At 38.2% G+C, this 15,814-nt stretch overlaps 1 protein-coding gene across 1 annotated transcript in view; it reads left to right on the top strand.

Moving 5' to 3' along the window:
• Positions 1-15,814, top strand: part of LOC309697282 (uncharacterized protein) — a 52,462-nt gene that overhangs the window by 14,449 nt on the left and 22,199 nt on the right. Inside the window, exons 9-11 of the mRNA XM_082519078.1 lie at positions 209-320; positions 2,963-3,053; positions 10,233-10,319. Of these exons, the coding sequence (XP_082375204.1) occupies positions 209-320; positions 2,963-3,053; positions 10,233-10,319 (290 nt within the window). The remainder of the gene's footprint in view (positions 1-208; positions 321-2,962; positions 3,054-10,232; positions 10,320-15,814) is intronic.

Raw genomic sequence — 15,814 nt, 5'->3', positions numbered from 1 at the left:
AAAAAAATCACATCAGCTTTGACTTGATAGAATGCAAATTTGTTCATTTCCCTTAGGCATTTGGAAGAAAGTAATTAAGCAAAGGACCCTTTGTCTTCAGAGTGCTTTTTGAGTCATTTCATCGCAGGATAAGAGGACTATCTGTCAAGAGAAAAGCTTTCATGTACCATTGAGTGTGTTGACTTTTTCTAATCTATTGTTCTCCTAGACATTTTTCTCAAAAGTTTTCCGGTGCAACCGGGAGAGCTGAAGGACAAACTGTTCATCATTAATGAGAAAGATGGAGGCCTGTCTGATGAGCACATCACCTCTCTGAGGAGGTATGACTTGGTGCCAAAAAAACGCTGATTTGTATTCACTCCTTATAGTGTCACAACTGAAGCTGAGAGGTGAACATCTTTTTGTGCCCAAGTCCGTGGGCGGTTGATGTGTGTTTTCATTGGCAGAGGTAAAGCCTTTGGAAACTAGATGCTAAACAAATCATCAACGGGGATGTGGGTCCATGTTACTGCCAGGACAATGTGAAACAGGGGAAACCGCTGCCAATTCATGTGAGGAAGAAACACAGCAGTATTCACTGTGTTTTAATACTAAAGAGCAGATGCCAGAACCTTTTACTAGAGCAGCTCACTAATAAAAGTTTTATCTCGGGTTATTTGCAGAGATGGAAACTATTGACATGCCCTCAGGAATAAAACACAGCAAGTGGGTAAAATGCTTCCTGATTCTTACCTGCAGTTTACTTAGTGACTCTGTGTGCTGACCTCCTGGAAGGCAAAACTGATCTAATGTACTGTGGGGACGGTTTTATATATTCTGTGAAAACATAATATATATTTTAATGCGTGGTGGCGTCGTCCTGAGGAATACAATCTTGAAAGAACCACTCCCAACAGGTGCTGCAATATTGATGACCGGTGCTACTCCGGTGGCACATAGGCTGACTCGTGAAAAGACGAATGTCTATGGTTTGAGGTCACAACTCACAGGAATGACAGAAGTAGGAAGCCCAGTTTAAGACGAGAGAGAGGTTCAAATTCAGTGCAAGTGAATAAATGGCTCTTCCCATCAACGTCTCGCTGCTTTATAGAAGCTCACGAGGACCATCAGCGTTACTTGGCTTTTAATCACTCGCCTTTCCCTTGGCTACTAGAAGTCAGTCTAATGGCATCGCTTCATGGGGCCAAGCAAGAAAACATGTGATGACATACCTGAACAAAGATCAAAAGGGAGAAGTACATATGACAAAAAAAGGAAATGTAACATAAAATTTTAAAGTCAGTCTAAAGGTCTAAATGTATGCGTCTTTTTCTGATGCTTAAACAACGACTGATATTAGAGATAGCTGCACTTGATGTGTTTTTACCTTTTTGACATGGCGACACGTCATATTCAACTCTTTACTCTTTTTTAAAGATTAATAAGTTGAAATAATTCTCAGGTTCATACAGTACTACTATTCTTAGTCAAATGTCGCTCTAAATTTCACACACGGGCCATACTAACAAATATCTCTATCAAAATAAAAACAAAAGACTGTAAATATGTATAGCTGACACAGTGTTGTTAACCAGTAGAAAATAAATTCATAGCTCCACATACAGCATACTGTTTGAGGATGGGCGCTTTTCCCCCTTGGCAATAAAATATTCACCGTGGCACAGAAAAAGATATCAGTTCTGGAATGAAAATTTCTGCTTTTGATTGTTGCCAAGGTTTTCTTCATTCTTGATTTTAAGTTGTTTTTTTTCCATGTTCTATGATTTTTTTTTTTCATTTTTAATTAGAAAACTATAAACTCTGTTATTTGTGTGATGTACTGTCACCACTCTTACCTAATGCTTGCACTGGGAACTATATATGCATCAGGTGGACATATTGTAGCTCCACGTGTGGAAGATATTAGGGTGTATTTGTTGACAGCACCATATCAACTTAGAAAAAAAATCTGCCTTTGTTCAGTTTATATATAATTGCTGATTGCTGTCGGTGGCCAGAAAAGTCCATTTCTGAACATTTATTGACCTTGGACAATGACAAATTACTAAATAAATTGACTTAATCTTCATTAATTACACTTGCCTGTCAGATTTAACCACATAGCTTATCTTTTATCTTCAGCCCCTGAACACATTATGACTAAAAGACAAAAGGCACATAAAAAGCAAACAAATCAAACATCAAATTTTGTAAAGGAATGTACGTGATATGAATGTAGGTGAGAAAAATGTGTAAAATTGATTAAAACTGAGAGGCATAAAAGCCTAACAAGACTAACCGTCCCAGATGACACACACATACAGGCAAATATGAAAAAAAAGGGAAATGAACATAGACATCTCATATGACATATGGCATATAAGCCCAGAGGCAAAAAAGAAATCAGACATCACGTTGGCACTGTTGTTTTTCCAGCAGCAGCAGATTTCTACAGGATGTTGAAGCAAGTCTCCCAAATCAGCTGGAACTTATTTTCCAACCACGTAGGAAAGAAAAGACTGATTGGCAAATTCACATAAAATTGAAGGACCCAGACTATTACAGCCCTCTAAACGGGCTCCGTATTTATCCACCAGATGAATATTAATGACTAAATAAGCATCGAGTTTTACGAATATATTTAGGTATTACTGATTACAAATTAAACTCAAAAGACTCGGATAATCTGAAGTGTCAGGACTATGTGAGTGTGGTTTGATTAGACCGGACAGACAGAGAGCAGACAAGTGATTGATTAAAGCTCAAAAGAGTATGAAATCACCTTTTCAGAACTAAGCCTCAGAGGAGAAAGGGGGGAAATAGCAGGACAATGATATACTCAAAAAATGTTTAAAACTGTTGTTTGGCAAGAAATGTTCATTGTGAAACCATCTGATTGGTTATTTTAACAGGTAAATAGCATCTGTATGTAAAAAGAACAGCAAACATTTTCTTCTTATTTATTTATTGTTTTATGTTTAAGGTATGTCCCCACCATGGAAGATGTGGAAAGGTACAAATCCTACAAAGGACCTGTAGCTGAACTGCATATTGTGGACCAGTACATGATGGAGGTACAATTTTTAGTTACATGTATCATCTTCATATGCAATTAAAAATTAGGTATACACGCTCATAACATACAAGCTCGCTAACATAAAACAATAGGAATGGTTACAATAAGATGCAGGCCTAAAACATCAGTGTTCAATAAAATAAACTTCTAACTTGTAGCTGATCAATACACACACTGCATTTTAAATTGTACAAATGTTACCACTAAATTCATTACAAACCAGTTTTTTGACATCCTGCATTGACACTAAGCGTGACATTGTGGCTGCACCAAATGCACTCTTATTTTATAAGTTGCACTTAAAATTTAATGAGAAACATGGGCTTGTGCTTCATTGATGGCCTTCTTCATTCTCGGTGGCAGGGGAGACTGCAGTCATCAAACTGCTTTTGAGGCGCAGCCTGTTTCATTGCTTTGTAGAAATCCTCACACACACACACTCGCACATGTGGATCATTTCTTTCTCTGTTTTCTGCTCTAATGCTGCAACGTTTCAACCACACATTTCGGATTTCTTGATTTTCTTTTGCCTTTGGTTAAATGGCTAAAACTGAATTTCCACTCACAGGGAATGGAAATAGATAACAAACAACTGCATCAAAAACAGGAATACAGTTGAAAATAGAATATAGTTTATAACAGTTTATTTTTTTCAAGTTTCCACTTCATTGAGCTAATTATAATTTATTACTTTAGGAATTGGGAACCAATAATTGGTCATTTAGAAACATGATATTCCAATATAGTGGCATGATGGTTAGCACTATTGCCTCACAGCAAGAAGGTCCTGAGTTCAGGTCTGCTCGTGTTTGTTTCCTCTAACAATCCAAAACACATGTAGTTAGTGGGGTTAGGTTAACTGGTAACTCTGGTTACCAGAATGGTTTTCTGTCTATGTCTGTTAGCCCTGCGAAAGACTGGCAACCTGTCCAGGGCGTACCCTGCCTCTCGCCCTAAGATAGCTGGAATATGCTCCAGCCTACTTACGACCCTGACAAGGAGAAGAGGATGAATGGATATTCCAATATATTAACAAATGAGACATAAAAAGATTTTTCTCACATTTGCTATCTGAAGGATGTTTCTCTCATCTTTACTTTACTTTTAAAAATTTATTAGTCTTTGTGGCTAATACTAATAGATCACAAAATAGCCAATATGCCAATTAACCAATACCTTATGCTTTACTCGCTAGGTGTACCAGCACCACTTTTTGTTACCATCCTGTCCACTTCTCAAGTAGTACAAGGTTGGGAAATAGTAAAGCAAGTACCTGATCAGTGACCACATCAGTACCAACGTTCAGAAGTATCACTGAAAAAACTGTAGTGTTTTTCTGTGCATGCAATCCCTCCAAGTAGGGAATGCTATTGCACACACACACAGAAACATGCTGTGGAGCACACTGAAATTGAGCATTAAAGTTGAAGGTGGGAGTGTCATTTCTCACTGAGCCTTCTCCCCTTTCCTCTTAACTTTACCTTAATGTGACCCCGCCATGCTGGGAGACATGCTCTTGGTACCCTGTACCTTAGCAGTGCTCTTGTCAACCGTGACAGGCAGCACCTGATGACTCTGTTCTTTATATTCTGTGTAGGAATACCAGCCATACTACAGTTACAAAAAGAAGGATTGGTTATGCTGTTTTTTTTTTTAAACTTACTGCAGTTTGTCTTTTCACTTCCCAAAGAAATGCAAAGAAAAACACGACTTTTGTTTAACCCAGTTTGAACTAGGATAGTCTAAAGCACTGATTTAGAGAATGATACAGGAGGCTGTTGGCTATCCCAGCTGGTTACTGGGTAACCAGTTCATCACAGACCAAATCAGACAGAAAGAAAACCATTCACACTCAGATTTACACCTACAGCGATTTTAAAATCACCGCAAAACCAGTGAATGTCTTTATACTGCGCCCACGCGGGCGGAAGAACGTGCAAACTGTAAACAAAAAAGGGCAGCAGGATGAAAACCAGAACATTCCTGCATAACATAACAGTTAACTAACCACTGCACGAATTCTACCCTACCAGAATTACAATTACAAGAATTTAAATAGCAAATTTCAGATCTCACGATTAAAGCAGCATCCTTTGCTCACGAGAACTTGTTGAGTCACCTGCCTTCTCAGTCACACACCACGGCTGTCATGGCAGGCATCATCTGGTTATCACTTTCCAGCAAGGTTGGCAGTGATATGGTGGCTCGAGGTTGCAGCAGGGTTAGCAGATGAACAGCCAGAGCAGCCCACACTGCCACACAGGAATATTTGACAGTGTGTTTTTTTTAAAATGGGATTTCGTATGCAAGCCTGGGTTGAGTGGCAACACCTTCGTAAGCCTCATGTACTTCTGAAGGCTCTGAAGGCTCAAACCTCCATGCAGACAGGCTGGATTCTACTAAATAAACAACAAAATCAGTTTTATTTATTATTGTCAACTAACAGGTATTCAAACTAAAATACCATTAACTAATGTTCTGCGGGGTTTATTCATTCCAGACATCCACCCCATAAATCCATCGATCCATCCATCCAATCTCTTACGCTTATCCAATACAGAGTCATGGGGAAGGTGGAGCTTATCCCACAGGGGCACAGGGTACACTCTGGATAGGCCAAAAGACTGTGGCAGGGTTCACACAGAGAGAAAAGCTACCATTCGCTCTTGCATTCACACCTTTAGCCAATTCAGAATCACAGGTGAACCTAACCTAAGGCCAGAGTACCCATAGAGAACCCACCCAGACACAGGGAGAACATGCAAACGCCACACAGAAAGGCCCCAGCACCTTCTTTCTGTGAGCCAAACCAATCTAAAGTACCGTGCCATCCTAACACAATTTGAATATGTTTTCTATGCAAGACATGTGATAGTCAGTATTTATGCTTTTGCACCACACCTTGTACACACATTACAACATGTGTGGTCTTCTGGTGCTTTATTGTATTTTGAAACTGAACATTATGTTGGAACCTTCAAGCAACTGTTTAATTATTCTCTGTTTACGGAGTATCAATAAAACTACTTATTGGATACAGCTGGAAGCAACAGTTTGGGAACCCCTGAGCTAATTTGCTCAATTTGTTGATTTCTGAAGTGAAAAGAAAACTCAAGCCCTGCAGCAAGCAGACATTAAAATGGAATACTCTTTGCACTGCTGTTATTTTATCTGAGAAACTTCAGATCAGTAATTTTGGTGCATAAAACAGGCACCTTTTGAAGCCAGTCCTTCTGTACTGAATTAGGAATTCCTCTTACCTTTCTTGAATAGCTCAACAGTATGTTGGATTTTGAAGTATGCAGTGTCTTGAATGACTGCAGGACAACTGCATTCAGAATGCACTGGTATTTAGTGAAATCCATTATTTTCTTTATCCCTGCATTACTTCGTGTGCTACAGGCTGCTTGAAGCAGAATTTTCTACCCAGTGTTTAACAGCTGACATTTCTCCCCATCAGAAACTGTTTAGTTTCATTTTTCTACAAACATAACGATTGTGGCCAATCCCCCCAAAAAACAAAAAAGCAACCCAATACAAACCCCCCAGTAACTAACTCAATTCTAACATCACTTTTTCTTCAGGCATTGACTTTTGTGATTAGTGTGTGTGTAAGATTTCCCACTGAAAACTCTTTCATACACAAGCAGTTTGTTCATCAGTGCTGCGCTGTGAAAAGAGGGCATTAGCACTATTGTGCCAGCATGACTCTTCCACAGCTCCTTTGCAGTCATTGTTCCCAAACATGTATTGACCTCTGTCGTTTCCCTTAACTGACATTTCCTAATGGTGCTTTAAACAGCAGAAATAGGCTGCCGCAGAGATGACGTATTTTTGTACAGTAACCTGGAAGTTGGAATCACCTTGATAAAATGATAAATTAGATTATTTTTTTTAATAAATAACAAATGAGCTCTTGTGTTAACGGCAAAATAAAAAGTTCCGTGGGAGAAAAACTGTTTTTGATGAAACTTTATCAAATGTAAATAAGGTACTTTTGGTTGCTTCCTTATTTATTAAGTTGTTGCCACAGTGGATGGATCTGCAGTTTGAGTTTATACCCTTCTTGATACTATCTTCACATTTATTCCGCTTTGGGACTGGCACAAGAAGTAAGCCAGCTTATGAAGCTGAGCTTGTTTCTCTTTCCAATCTCAAACCCTTGATGCGTTAACCACTACACCATTAAAACATTAATATTAGGGGTATGTCACGGTTTGCGGGGCAGACTGTGTGGGGTGTGTGTGGAGGACCTGGGTGCGGACACAGATGAGAAGACACACTAAACTTAAACAAAAGGCGAGCCATTTATTTTGGCTGATAAAACATGAATACAAAATAAAGCAAAGGCAACAGGGCGTAAACTAACCTAAAAACTATCCTGGGAAAATTAAACTATGATAATCGTGACTGAACTGTGATAACTATGGTGATACACATGAACATGATTCAACCCAGGAATGTGCGAAAAAACTATGAACAACAAGTACATGAAACATGAACACAACCTGAGCAGAACCATGACATACATGGAACTTGAGGTAACGTGGTGGGAGGAAACAGACAATTCAACACAGACTGAATGAAACAGAGAGACTAAAGACCCACGTGGATGATTAGGGAAGTGGAAACACATGAGGGGAAACAGCTGACGCACATGAACCTAATGAGGGGACGGGAAGTGAAACTAAATACATTACCAGACTCTTTCAAAATAAAACAGGAAACATGAAGGACGGAGACATAATACTAACTTGACAACATGAACCAACAAGGGGGACTGGAACATAAGGGGTGACGACGCGAAAGGATCTAGGTAAACAAAACAAACACTGAGCAACTATGAGCTTTAGGAATAACTAGATGAACTTAACATAAAGTAATATCAAAATACAAGAAGACTAAAATCCAAACTAATAACAGCAACAACAAGAACTAAATACATGTTTAATAATAATAATAATATAACTCAACAAATACCAAAATGAAGATAAAATGCTGGGTCACAGATCCAGCCCGTGACAGAATATAAACAAACTACACTGTGGTCACATGACTTCAGCATCTCTTAACCTGGTAAGACCCAACCCATCAAAAAATAGCCAGAAAATTCAGATGTTTTGGAACTGACATGTTTATTAACCCTTACAACAAAATCCTTTTTTTTGCTATATCATGTTCTGTATCATATATTTAAAAAAAGAGTTTTGTCCGTAGCATTTTGAAATTATGGCAAGCATTGATCATGTTGATGAGATAGAGGTCTCACAAACTCATGTATCAAATATGATACAAAGGGCATTAGACGGTTAAGCTTCTGTGTTGGATATGATGACAAACGTGCCTAGAAACTTGTGCAGTTTCATTTAACAAAACTGCTTTTTTCCAACACCCAACATCTGGTAGAACAACAGAGCCAAGAAGCACAACATCTTTTACAATCCTTACACCTTTTCTAGGATTCAGTTAGTTTACACCTTCTATCCACTGTTTAGATGTACCCACAGCAAACATTATGAAAGTCTCAATTGTCATCCTACTAAGTAAAATGAGGCCAGAAACAACATCAGAGAGACAGGGAACCTAAAATCTATGGAGAATTTGGAAACAGCAAAGATGGAGGTAGAAAAACATTAATGGGGAAAAAAATGCCTTTTAAAATCTTATTTTGGGGCAAAGACATCAAAGCTTTGAAGTCTTTTTTTATCAGATTTGGATTTTGTGACATTTTTATATTTAATTGACCATTTAAATTAAAGGTCATTTAAATATATCTTCAAATAATTGTACAGATGGCTCCCAATGGCTTCTTCTAGTACATCTAGTGAATTAATAAAGTTGTACAATCAGTCTTCTTTTAGTCCCTATATATACAGTAGTTAGATGGCAAACAGTGCCTTGTCCACTCTCTTTTTCTTGTAAATGTTTTATGTCACTCTCATTTTATGTTAATGAGAGTGTGGGGAGTGAGTTGGAGGGTGGGGTGGGCTGTTTTTAACTATGTAAAGCACTTTGTGCTACATTGTTTTTTGTATGAAAAGTGCTTTATAAATAAAGATTGATTGATTGATTAAATATAGAGTAGGTGCACTGTATAATAAAGTGAATTAAAAGTCTGTTTACAGTGTATAGTATACAGTTTAAGTGCCCAGCAAACATTTCCGTGCTGTAAATACAGCTTTACAGAGCAGCTTGCAAATCAGCAGAGTCTTGTCTTTGCTGTTGACAGTTGGAAATGGTCTGGTTATCTGCCTTACAGCTCTGAGTAATCACTTCCCTCTCAGGATGCTTGTGGACATAAGAGTGGCATCCTCGAAGCATATTTTCCATTGAGGTAAAATATATTAGGGATGAAGCGTAGGTATTTTTCTTAAAATAAATCAAATCCTACTCATGCTGTCTGTGTTGTCATACTCTTGTATATAGCAGTCTGTCTCGCGCTACAATGTATAGGAGGTTTTATCCGGTGTATGTATGAAAGCTGGCTATTTTTCACAAAGCGAAAGTGTGCTGTCTCGCAGTAGAAAAGTTGCAATGTTTTCGTTTTTATAATCAGATTTGGTGAAGATGAAAATTTCATCTTGTGCGTTATAGAAAATGTTGTCAAAATACCTGAAAATCTGACAGTGACAAAGAAGCAAACACTTTTAGTTTTTAGCCCAGGGTGATGTCCTTTTAGCGGTATTAGACCGACACAGAAGGATGTGTCATCCTCCACAACAGGGGAAATTATTACATGGTATAGATTTCTAACACTAATCCTGATACCTATCCGTAACTGTCCATCAGACTAGGTGCCCTTTGCCTTTTGGGAGATGGTACCTGAGCATCAGCGAGCCAGTCTGACAATGAAGAATGATTTATTAGAGGTTAGCACAGACACAAAGGTCGACTAGGCAGCTCAGCCAATCGTTTCAAAGTGTCAAGCCTTCAGTTTCTCAGTTAAATCAGCCTGTCGACAGGCCTGCAGCTCTCTGCTTTTGCCTGCGGTAATCTTGAATCTGAGAACAAGCCTCAGCCATCCGATGACTGTATCTCCCCCCAGCATCTCCCAGCAGCTCTGCTTTTTAGATAATTCTGAATAATCACATGGAAATAGGCTGTGTGATGATGTGATAATTGCGCTCTCTTCTGTATATCCACAGCTCATTACCGTTACATCTTTTCTCTGCTACAGATGTGCAACATCGCCTACCTGAGCACACAACTCGACCTGTTGTTGACTCTGAGAGAGCTTCCGATCAGCATGAACGACCTGCAGCCCGTGAGTTCACTCGATCACCAGCAGAGTCAAATCAAAGGTCGAATTAGATGTTGAGCTGTGTTTAAAGTCTGCCCCATTTCTACAGGCTGAAAAAGGGTAAAACCACGAGACTGCACAGCACATAATCAAACACCTCTATGCAAATTTATTCTCTAATGCAAATGCTAATGCCCAGATACATCGTAGCTTTAGACATAAATGAAAAGAACATCTGTGCACAAAATACTATTAATACATGAAAGCTTTTCCCCCCTCTTCAGTTTGACTTTTAGGTTTTATGTGGCGGGTGAAGTAGTTTCTATTCTATTTGCTGGAATGTTAAGAGTCTTGAAAACACAAAAGCATGAGAAGCACTTTAAGACACTTTTCTTCATTTGACGGAGAAGAAAAGATGGCTCTTAATCAAATCAAGTTTAATTTTTCTGCAGGTGGTTTAAAACCACCAAAGTTTAAAAGAAAATCCTTATCAAAAAACCCAATGAAAACTCACTTTGGAGTTATCACAAAGGAAGAGATGTGGAAAGATTTATGACTTTTTCTTCTTTCTGCAAACTTCTAGACCCACTTCAAAGACAGACACTTTTAAATTAATACAGGTAAAATCAAATGAAAAAAACACACACTCACACAAAGTTCCAACTCAAATATATATATATATATCTATATCTATATTAATTTTAGTATCTTCTTAACCCTTACACGAACACCTGAAATGCTTTTGGTTTGTGTAGTTCGAGTATCCAGAGATTCCTGTTCATCATTAGTCAGACTGATCGTTAACACTCTTATCGCGCATTGTTGTTTATTGGCACTGGGGACTGCAGGGTGTAAAGATATTGCAGGCAGACAAGAATGCCCCCCAGCACCTCAGCCATTTTTTTATGTGATTCTCTCAAGCTTCTGTTTCTTTCAGCATCAGTGCTTCAACCCTAATCTCTTGTCTGCTGACTGTCTGAGAATGAAGAGAAACAATGGATAAGAATGATGGCACTGTAATCCATTGACTGTGACAGTAATTTTTCTTTGTCTAACACACAGGGACAAACATATTGTGTGCCGGCAAGATGACTCGACAAGAAAGATTAGCAATTTCATTAAGTTTCAATTTACTCTTGGCTTTTTGCTTCTGATATTGTTTTCTTTCTACTGTGTTATTAAAAAGGTCATTCAATCAAAAGCTTTGGTATTTGCGTACAGGTACACTGTGACAAAAAGGTAAGGTGCACTTCAGATTTAGGTCCTTCCTAGTACAGTGTGTTCAAACATTAGGGTCCTCGTAGTCGCAACATAGTTGCAAATCCTTGGATTCTCCAACACGACAGGCTTCTTAAGGCACTAACATTAAGAAGGATTTACCTGCCACCTGACAGACAGGACTTGAGGAGGGAAAATGGCAAAGTCACCACTGTGGGAATGCTTCTCACCTGTGATGTGCTTGTTGGTGTTTCACTGCAAGGATGACAGCTTTTACTCTGCATTGTGGCCCTAGCTTTTTCTTTAAACATTTGCTGTGCTCTGTGTGCAGCTATTTCAAATATACATATAAGAAATGCAAAGTCACAGAGCCAGAGCCATTGATGCAGTAGACAGGGAGGCATCACCTGAAGCTGTGATGTACAGAATGATAAAACCAAATGTAGTATTTTCAGTAGATATATAAATGGTGAACTATTCTAAAACAAGACACAATACAATCTTGTGTAATTTGACAGAAAGCCTTGCTGTAGTAAAAAAACACAAAAATAAAGAAAGCCTTGCAGACTTCATCTGAATGCACAAAACATCAAATATGAATATGAAACTTTAGCAACTTTAGCATTAAAGAAATATACAAATGTTTACCAGATTCACTTTATCCGTTAAAGGGAACTTATTATTCTAATTTTAACTCCATGTTTTTATTGTTGGATTCTACTAGACTTTAAATGATTGACAACTAAAAATAATCCTTATTATCTTATACCAAAGCTCTTCAGACCACTCTAGTTCCCACTTTAAGGCTACTGTCCCTTTAAGCCAGGTTTCTTTAGTAGGTGGGCGGGGCTTCTGTGCCTGCCATAGCCATATTTGGCATACCCCTTTTTAACAGCATACATCTCCTGGAGCATTGGTTCAAAGGGATTAGTTGTAAATACATTGATCCAATTATATGAAACTCAGGTTTAACGTGGACATTCACCATTGTAACAATGGTGAATAAAAAAGCACAGAAAAGTATAATAAGTCATCTTTTCTCCTCAGAAAACAGAGACAATCTGGGAGGCTCGGCTCTGTTTTTCTTCTTTGAGTTCAGGTTGGGCTAATTGTCTTCTCTTTGTAACTGCGGTTTTCAATTACCAGTGGGTGTTCTTGGCCTCCTTGCTTTTGGAGCCAGCAGTGAGCCTATTATAGCTTGCAGCATCCAAATGAAATAAAGAACATATATTAGAAAACGTATCTGGACAAGCCGCACACAGTTAGGTCTATAAAGTTTTGGACATTTACATAGTTTCTGTAGTTTTTCTTCTGTGCACCAATACAGTGCATTTTAAATCAAACAATCAAGATGTGACTGAAGTGCAGGCTTGCAGCTTTAATTCAAGGGGTTTAACAAAAGCACTGCATTAACTGTTTAGGAATTAAAGCCATTTTTATACAAAGTCTAACATTTTCATAACCTCAGGTTTATATTGTTAAATGGTGATTAAGAAGCAGTGTGTTTCAGATATTACAGAGTAACATGAAAGCAATGTAACAAGAAATATAACAAATTACCTTTTGCAGGAGAAATTAAGTTATGTACTGCTTTACTTTTAAGGGAAGTGTTCAGGTAATATGTGTAATAATAACTTTTGAGTAGCATCTCCAACAGTGATAACAGCAAAAAGGGGAAATACCTGAACAAACACGCACAAACATTTGACCCACAGCGTGCAATTAATCTGCATGAATGTAATTTCTTTATTGCTGCTTAGCGATGGTGGTGACTCTCGATGAGAACCCAATGACAATCGATAAGAGATTTTAAATTGGTAATCGAATCGATAAGTGATATCGATAATGGAATCGGAATGGCTAAATTCTTATCAGTTTCCATCCCTACTCAAGAACAGAAAGGCCAGATTAGACAGAAAACATGTTAAAGAGCCTGCTTGGTTGGGGAAAAAAGTCTTTGGAAAAGTGAAACAAGATTAATAAATTGTATCAGTATGATAAGAAGAAAGAAACAGATGATGATATGAAGTACATCACATTATCTGTCAAACATGGAAGAGGCAATGTTAACAGCATGGGTATGTAAGACTATGAGGGAAACCAGGCTACTAGTGTTTAATGATGGTGAGACTGCTGCTAGAAGTAACAGGATGTACTGGGCTGTAATAAGAGTGGATAGCACTTCACAATGCAAATGGATAATGACCCAAACCGTGCTACAAAAGCAACTCAAGAGTTGCTCAAGGAAAAGAAAGGGAATATTCTTGGATGACTAAGTTATTCACCTGATCTTAACCCAATAGAGCATGCTTTACAATTATTAAATACAAAACTGAAAGTAGAGAGACCCACAAGCAAGCAGCAACTTAAGGTAGCTGGAGTGAGTATCTCAAGAGACACTGCTTTTGGTAATGTCACTTCAGGCAGTGATTAACTGCAAAGGATTTTAATCAATTTATTTGAAAAAAAAAAAAAAAAAAAAAAAAAAATATATATATATATATATATATATATATATATATATATTTATATATATATATATATATATATATATATATATATATATATATATTTAAAATTACTTTCATTTGTCTAATTATCTTTGAGCCACTGAAAATAGGAGACTATGAATAAAAAGGGTTGTGATTCAATGTGAAGTGATGCAATGTTTTTGTTATACTTCTCGAATTAAAGTTGAAAGTCTGCACTTTGCACATCACATCTCGATTGCTTGATTTAAAATCCCTTGTGGTGATGTACAGGGTTAAAAAAGTGTAAATGTCTAGCAACTTATGAGGATACTGTAAATGTGAGACTTATGCTGTAGTAATTTTATTTTCAAACTGTATTTTCTGGTTTTACATTACTTTTCAAGGATGAGAAGTTGTTGATTTGGAAAATGCACTTGAAGTTAACTTCCCCACCTCCAATAGATAACAGCACACAGCTGCTTCCCTTAGCTTTTCAATGGGAAGCATCCACCTCCCACACAATGAAGGAGACAGTATGCAGCGGGGCTAGCCTCCACTCACTGCTGTTTGCTACATTATTTGATCAAAAATTGTAGAGAAAGAAGAAAACAATACATGAGAAAACAATAGTTTTTTTCCTTTGGAAAAGTAAACAACTCTTATGTCAGCTTTCATGAACACTTCTGTCAGTGATATCATGGCTATGTTTTTTAAAAAATATATTTTTTTCTGGCTTTAAAGTGATTAGAACATCAAACTGCTCAAAAAAATTAAAGTAACACATTGAAAACACATCAAATCTCAATGGAAAAAATACCATACTGGATATCTAGTATGGTATGAACTGGGTAATGTGTTAGAAAAGGATGGGCAGGCTTGTCCGTTTTGCTGAAATTTCTTTGCAGCAGCTCACAATAATATTCAGTATTTTGTACGGCCCTCACGCTTGTCTGACAACATTCAGACATACTTCTAATGAGACGATGGATGATGTCCTGGGGCATCTCCTCTTAGACCTTGACCGGGGCATCACTCTGATCAGAAACCTGGCGGCTTAAGTTGAACCGTCCGTGTGTCCCTCTGTAGATATGCCTTCCCTGACCATCACCAACCCACCACCAAACCAGACTTGCTGAATGATATTACAAGCAGCATAGCATTCTCCACAGCTTCTCCGCACCCTTTCATGTCTGCCACATTGTGCCAGATGTGGACCTGTCAATTCTACAATTCTGAAATTCTATGGCAAAAGGCATCTGGCCTCTACAGATCCGGGCATTGAGCACAGGGCTCACAAGAAGACGCTGGGCTCTCAGGCCACCCCCATGAAGCCTGTTTCTGATTGTTTGGTCAGAGACAACACCGGCCTTCTGGAGGTCATTTTGTAAGGCTCTGGCAGTGCTCAACCTGTTCCTCCTTGCACAAAGGGGCATATACAGGTCCTTCTGATGGGTTAAGGGCCTTCTACAACCTTTTTCCAGCTCCTTAATGTTCTTGACACTGTGCTAGGAGATACAGCAAAGCTTGTCCCATTTGAATGGATTGATGTACCCTCTGCTACGTAACCAACCAGATCAATATCTCAGATCTTTAACTGACGTTAATAATATAGTAAATATAAATAGTGTATATCAAATCAGAGAATCTTCTTAAAACAGGTTACAGTGCACTATGAGTTGGTCTTTATGCCATGGAGCTACAATAGTTTTCCATGTTACAGATGGTCCTGTGCAAAGAAGGTTTATATAATGTGTTCTGTATCTGGATATCTGGATATCTGGGTATCTGCTTTCTGCGTTCTTTTCTCTTGTAACTGAGGTTGTCCCACTG

This window comes from Aulonocara stuartgranti, assembly GCF_965226115.1.
Source record: "Aulonocara stuartgranti genome assembly, chromosome: 20".
NCBI lineage: Eukaryota > Metazoa > Chordata > Actinopteri > Cichliformes > Cichlidae > Aulonocara > Aulonocara stuartgranti.
This window is presented reverse-complemented; position numbering and strand designations above follow the sequence as displayed.